Source organism: Fragaria vesca, linkage group LG2 (assembly GCF_000184155.1).
Source record: "Fragaria vesca subsp. vesca linkage group LG2, FraVesHawaii_1.0, whole genome shotgun sequence".
Taxonomy (NCBI): domain Eukaryota; kingdom Viridiplantae; phylum Streptophyta; class Magnoliopsida; order Rosales; family Rosaceae; genus Fragaria; species Fragaria vesca.
In genome coordinates this window covers 3,569,390-3,575,698 of record NC_020492.1, presented here as the reverse complement: position 1 = coordinate 3,575,698, position 6,309 = coordinate 3,569,390, and the positions used below count along the sequence as shown (strand labels likewise).

The window sequence follows — 6,309 nt, the reverse complement described above, 5'->3', positions numbered from 1 at the left end:
GAGAGAGAGAGAGATATGCATGAAACTAGGGAGGAGAGGATAGAAAATTGGATAGGGGGAAGCTGGGAAGAAGTTAACATTTGGAGCTTTGGAAGTAGAACCCAGAGAGATACACACTCGTATCCATCACAAAGATGAAGAAGGAGATGAAGCAAGTGAGAGTTCTTAATGGAAGAGCATGCAATTTAGGTTGAAGTGCGTGTTGGCACGTGCAGACATGTGTGTAAATATGTGGGGAAATTCTGGGTTTAGGCAAATCCACACGTGCCCACATGCGTGTGTGAGTTCTTAGAGGTAAAGAGATGAGTAAAACCCTGATACTCTAATCTTACCTGCAAAAGTTTCTTGAAAAAGAGAGAGAGAAGTGTCTGATTGAATGAATAAATGGGAATGTGATTGCATGTGGATTCATAAACACAAACCCAGTCAACTGCACTTTACCCCAACAAGTTTTCTACAGTCTCTGATGATTCACACACTCATGCTTAAACCCTTAAAACCCTTTAATAATTCAAGACCCTGATGATTCTTGAGACAAGACAATAACACACACCTAACTACAACTCTCTGTTTGTCCATTACTGGATTACCCCATCAGTTTGAAACTCAGATCTTTTTAGGACAATCTAACAAAGTATATCATACATATAAGTCAGAGAATTCTCGATCTAACAATGCTATGTTATTAGATGGCCAGTCTATGATATCAGTCAAAGTATAACATACATATAAGTCGAGTTTGATACTCGATATTTATGTTATTAGATTACCAGTTTGCGATATCAATCAAAGTCTATGTTGGACGGACGCGGACAAGGCGTGACACGGTAAAACTTAAAAATTGACTTTCCGACACGGCTTGAACACGGCAAATAGAATATTATATTTAAAATATACTAAACTATGAAATAAGTTCATTACATTACCAAAACCATGTTCTAAATTCAATCTTTTTTTCTTTCTTTTTTGTCTAAGTTCAATCTATTGCATAAACACATTAAAATAACATTAAAGAGAATCAAATACAAGTCATTAAAGAGAATTAAATAAGCAATTCCGATATAGGTTGTAAAAAAAGTTAGGCATCAACTTAGTAACACAATAGCCTTTAACACCTAATAGATAAGAAAATTTCAATCATTCCATAATCCATCTAAACCTCTTTTTTTTTTTAAAATTATATATTAAAAATTGATGGCGTGGTGTGTCGGAGGCTGAGGTGGCGTGTCGGAAAAGTCAACATTTTCTGACACTTCAGGGGTGTGAAGTGTCCGTGCAACATAAGTCAAAGTATATCATACATATAAGTCGAGTTTGATACTCGATATTACAGATGTTATGTTATTAGATTATCAGTTTTAAAACTGTAGTTTACCTTGTTTGGTTCGTCTAACAACATAATATTACAGAACCTGAGGAGAGACAGTAAGAGGGTAAATGTCCAAAACGAATATGATAATTGGTTTGCAAATAACATGCAATTTAGTTGAGGGACATGCAGCATAATTGCTCTATAATATCTATCGAAACGTACGTCTGTATATGGAGGACCACTGATATAGCTCAGAAAATCTCATATACTATCAAAGCTGTATGTGTAATCACCAACCCTGATGAAAATGGAAAACTCATTAGAAAGAGAAAGAAAGATCGAGATGGACTTGGTATTAATGTGAAGGGGATAGGTGTCCCTATATTGAGGAAGGAGGAAAATGGACGTGTACCCGGTTATGTTAAGGAGAAGTACACAGTGCCTAGCTGTATACCATGTGAAAGAGGTTACACCTCTCTCTCTCCCTCTCTCTAAAGCTCTCTCTCTCTTACATGCACCCATTCTAACCCTCCCAACTGGCAGTTTTTTGATTCATTCACATAAGAGTGCGGATGGGATTGAGGAGAGTGAGGACAAAACAAGCCTAGGACGATTTGAGTCCGATTCTCTCTTTTGGTTGTTTCCCCCACATTCCACACTCCTATCCCTCTACATAAACCGGAGCTACCTCCAAATTTAGAGAGACACATTATTCAATCAACCTCCCTCATAATACAGTAGTCTGAGTTAATTTGAGAGCTTAGCTAAGCTGTAGATATATCTAGACCAATAGAGAGACTTTGAAACAGTTCATATACACTACTCATCTCTATTTATCAGAGGTATTCTAGCTGCTTGTTCTTTGTGAAAGCACAAAGGATTCAATATGAATGTGTTGGCCTCAGAATGCAGTAGTGGTTGTGAGTCTGGTTGGACTCTATACTTAGAGCAATCTTTTCTTTCTCAACATCCGAGTAATGGTTTTTGTGAGGAGTTTAAGGAAAAAAGAATTAGCTATAGTAATGAGGATGAAGAAGAAGAAGAAGAAGAAGAAGAAGACCAGTCAATGGTTTCTGATGCTTCTTCTGGGCCTCCTCATTTCAATGAAGATGAGGTTTACTTTGATGAAAACAATAATGGGAGCTTTTATCCTCCATCCAAAGATGTTCCAACATTGAAGTTTGGAGGAAAAAAGCAGAAGATCAAAGAAAAGGGTAGATGTGGTGGTCAAGATCAACAGCAACAGCAACCATCTTTTCTAGATGACACTGCTAGCTCCCCGTTCTTCAACATTTCCAAGGTAATAATTTCCTCTTTTCATCCATGTGACAAATTTAAAGAATTTATATTTATCCATTGTTAATTGGAGTTTGGAATTTTATCTGATAGTACGTATCTGATAAATTTTGCAGAACAATTTCATGGTGTCCAGTAATCAAGGTTCAGGTGATAGTGTCCTGGATTTCTCACAAGGTTTCTCATCAACTCATTTTCAGGTACTTGGGTTTTTCTTGTTTTCCTCTTGTGGGGTTTTGTTCTATAACTCCTAGTTTTAGGTGTGATTTGGTTACTTGCAAACAGCATAGCACTAACCACTCTGTTTCTGCAGGGGAGATCTGCATACCAAGACCATTATGGTTTCTTCCAACCTACTCTACCTGAGAATCAACTTCAGGATCAAAACCAGTTGAGTACTCATTTTTGATTCTTGTACATACTAGTGTTTCACCATTTGTGTTATTTAGACTCAAACTAGAGCTTGTTTCTTAACATGCAGGTGGTTTGAAGGGAATGAGATAACAAGATCTTCATATCATCAGTGATATCATCAGTTGCTGCATGTGTTAGTGTGGAGGTTGTAAAAGTAGAGACATGGAATTGGATCTCAAAAAGGGGATCTAAATTTCTCCTTTCTTTTTTTTCTTTCTTTCTTTCCTTCACCTGTCAATGTGTCAATGCAATGGGAAACAACCTAAGAGGAGAAGTTAGAAATAAATTTCCATGCTTCCTAAATTTAATTCCATGTGAACTTGTAGTGGTGCAACTGAGCTGAAATTTTGCTCAGTCCCAAAAAAAAAAAAAAAAAAAAAGAAAAGGAAAAGAAAAGTAGTAACTTTGTTTAGAGCAATATTCTACAGCAATTCTGATTTGCCTAAATCCATTATTCACAGAGAAGAATTTACTTCAGAAATGGATATTCTTCATTGTCAGAATTATGTGAAGTTAATCTCATGTGTCTTATGATCATTTTTTGGCAATATTTTCTATTTCCAAATTTGTCAGCCGCCATTCATCTTCCCCTAAATCAGGTAGCTTTAGCAGTCCAAAGAAGCATATAGATGTTTTTAATAATAGACTAACCAGCAATTTAAATTTTCAACAAGACAAGACACACTGAAGTTTCCACCTAACTATGTTGGCTAGCTACTATTTTTGCAATAAAAAAAAAAAAAACAAAAAAAAACAAGCTAAGCACCCATCAGATTTGCTTAGGTAGGATTCCCATCATCTCCATATTATCAGAAAGCTAAGCCTAATTCTACCCCCAGAAGTAAAACCAAATCTTGGAAAAGGCTGAAGGCATCAATATAAGGACAACCTTCATGTCCCCATGAGTCAGGACAAGGCTGCATCCCATACTGATCATATATACTTGTTCTCTAAGGAAATCAAGGCTTACAATGCAGAAGAAAATAAGACAGCATTAAGTAAAAGTGTAACGAGTGATGGGCAGCCTGATAATAATACAGAAATGCCAAAGTTAATGTTGGAATATTTCATATCCATCTCTTATGACTCTTTTCTAAGCCCAGGAGATCCTGCCTGAGATCTCCATGACCCAATGGAACATGCCCCATCTTGTTTATTATGTGCCCCCTTTATCTCATTTGGAAGGATCCCATTTTTCTTTTTCATTTTTTTTTCTAAAATAAAACCTATGAATTTTTATTTATATTGATGTAATTGTGCACACTCCAACTCTGTCTGCCTGGAAGCTGTCATTGGACTTTATGTCATGCATGCACAATTATGTGTCTTTCTTGCCAATTCTTTACTCCCAAACCATTCCCAGTCAGTGCCCCATTCAAATTAGAAATTAATATAAGTTTTGTTCTTCTCTTTCAAGGTTGAAGAGGATAAAGATAAGATCATTAGCTAGGACTTGGGAATTTAGGATGTCAAAATTAAATTCCAAGCCCTATCCCATATTCTTTTTAATTTTTTAAACTTTAGGTTCAATAATTGGAGTCTTCCATGCAGTCAATCACCAACCAATTTAAAAAAGAATTTGAGAATTGTTTTCTAGGTTTTTCTCATCTTTAATTAGGGTTTAAGCATTATGTGAACTCTAACACTCGTAGATTCACCATACAAGTCTAGAATTGGAGCGAGGCAAGCAAAACACGAAGGACAAAAGGTTGTCTATGTTTTCAGAAGATATACTTATAAAAGTGATGATTAGTGTTTTGCTTCACTACTACTGCATTCCATCATGTAGCAGAGTGAGAAGTGCAGAGATATTGGGATAAGAAACCAAAGAGGTATGGGAAAACATCTTTTGCCCAAGTAACCACCGCCAAGACAAAGCCTTCAATTTTTTGTTGTAACAAATGATATAATGAGATGTTATGTAACATTCAGTCCCTGCCTGCTATCAAGAATGCAGCTTAACTTCTAGTGTTCCCGTTTCTTGAGACAAAGGCTCACCAGCACTTTTTATCGTCTCTGCTATACGGACCTGCGTACATGCATGTCATATGAGTAGGATATGACTAAGTCGATCAGCACATCCATACCTGCACTTGCATGTAGCTCAGAGTAATATACAAAATCTACTGTCACAGAACTAAAGGTGTTCGAATGCTGATATAGTAAAATTGCAGATAGTAGAAACTGTGACTCTGCATTGTTCGTATTCGGCTAAAAAGAGTACGTATTTACTGCTTCAATCAATCTGAAGAAAGGTGAAATGGAAACCATAAGATTAAGGACCCAGATTATGAGATACATACACCAGAAGAATGATGAGGATCATGACCGAGAAGTTTAGGGATAAGGCATAGATGTTTGAGCTTAAATCTCTTTGAAGCATTTTATAGAAACCCTAGTGTTTCATTGTAAAGCTAAACATTATATCAAAAAGTATTTAAACATTGACAGAAGTACCTTATGTTGGGAGATTGCTTGGTAAAATCACAAAGCCCTACATGCATGGAGGAATTCCATGCTCGAGAATGGCCGCAGCAGAAGCACTGTCATTTGTTAGGTGTTGCTTGAATGAAACACCAATTTCCAGATGGCTTCGGATTAGCAGGCCTTGTGGAGGCTCAATTCCTTTTTCAAGAAAATTAAATTCGGATCAGTGGAGGCACATGTTAGGGTTGCTAACAGACACGGATCGAATCGATGGCCTCTCCCGTCGCTAACGAGTATCGAACTAGGTGTAATATCATTCGACTATTTTAGTACTTTATTTTTAAGTTCTTTAATGGAAAATAGGATAATTTTGTAAATTGGAGCGAAATTACACAGTCATATGACCAGTACGTTTACTTACTTGAAATTAATTAGTGAAAACCAATGTTTTAAAAGGCTAAGACGTAGTTAAGGCAATTCGAGGAGAGCATCAACAAGGCGTAAGCCTTACGACATATGAAATATATATATATATATATATATTTATATTTATTAATGAAAATAAATATATTCACTATAAATTTATATCAATTGATCTCTATCCCTTTTTTTAGTTATTTTGATAGGCTTAATCTCTATCTTTCTTCATTTTCTAGCAGTATTATCTCAGTCCTACACTCCTATTTCTCTTAGGATCCTCCTAGTTCTAGTACTACAATACACTTGTCCGAATCCTATCCTACCATAAGGCATCTGATAACTCTTCAACATGGACCAACTGTTACACTTGTTCTTGAAGATCAACAAAGATACATAGAAGAGATCGTATCCCATGGAGTCCACAAGTCTCTCTCTCTCTC

The 6,309-nt window shown here is 36.3% G+C and overlaps 1 protein-coding gene across 1 annotated transcript; it reads left to right on the top strand.

Moving 5' to 3' along the window:
• Window positions 1-2,013: 2,013 nt before the first annotated feature.
• Window positions 2,014-3,374, top strand: LOC101307352. Its single transcript, XM_004289726.1, has 4 exons — window positions 2,014-2,612; window positions 2,725-2,808; window positions 2,922-2,998; window positions 3,090-3,374. The coding sequence occupies exons 1-4, from the start codon at window positions 2,199-2,201 to the stop codon at window positions 3,133-3,135; spliced, it is 621 nt and encodes a 206-aa protein (XP_004289774.1). The 5' UTR covers window positions 2,014-2,198; the 3' UTR covers window positions 3,136-3,374.
• The last annotated feature ends 2,935 nt before the right edge of the window (window positions 3,375-6,309 follow it).

What these genes read in the sequence shown, in the direction of transcription:
- LOC101307352 (XM_004289726.1), top strand. Translation starts at nt 2,199, where the DNA reads ATGAATGTGTTGGCCTCAGAATGCAGTAGTGGTTGTGAGTCTGGTTGG. An exon ending in CGTTCTTCAACATTTCCAAG is followed by an intron (nt 2,613 to 2,724) that starts GTAATAATTTCC and finishes TAAATTTTGCAG; the next exon opens with AACAATTTCATGGTGTCCAG. An exon ending in CAACTTCAGGATCAAAACCA is followed by an intron (nt 2,999 to 3,089) that starts GTTGAGTACTCA and finishes CTTAACATGCAG; the next exon opens with GTGGTTTGAAGGGAATGAGA.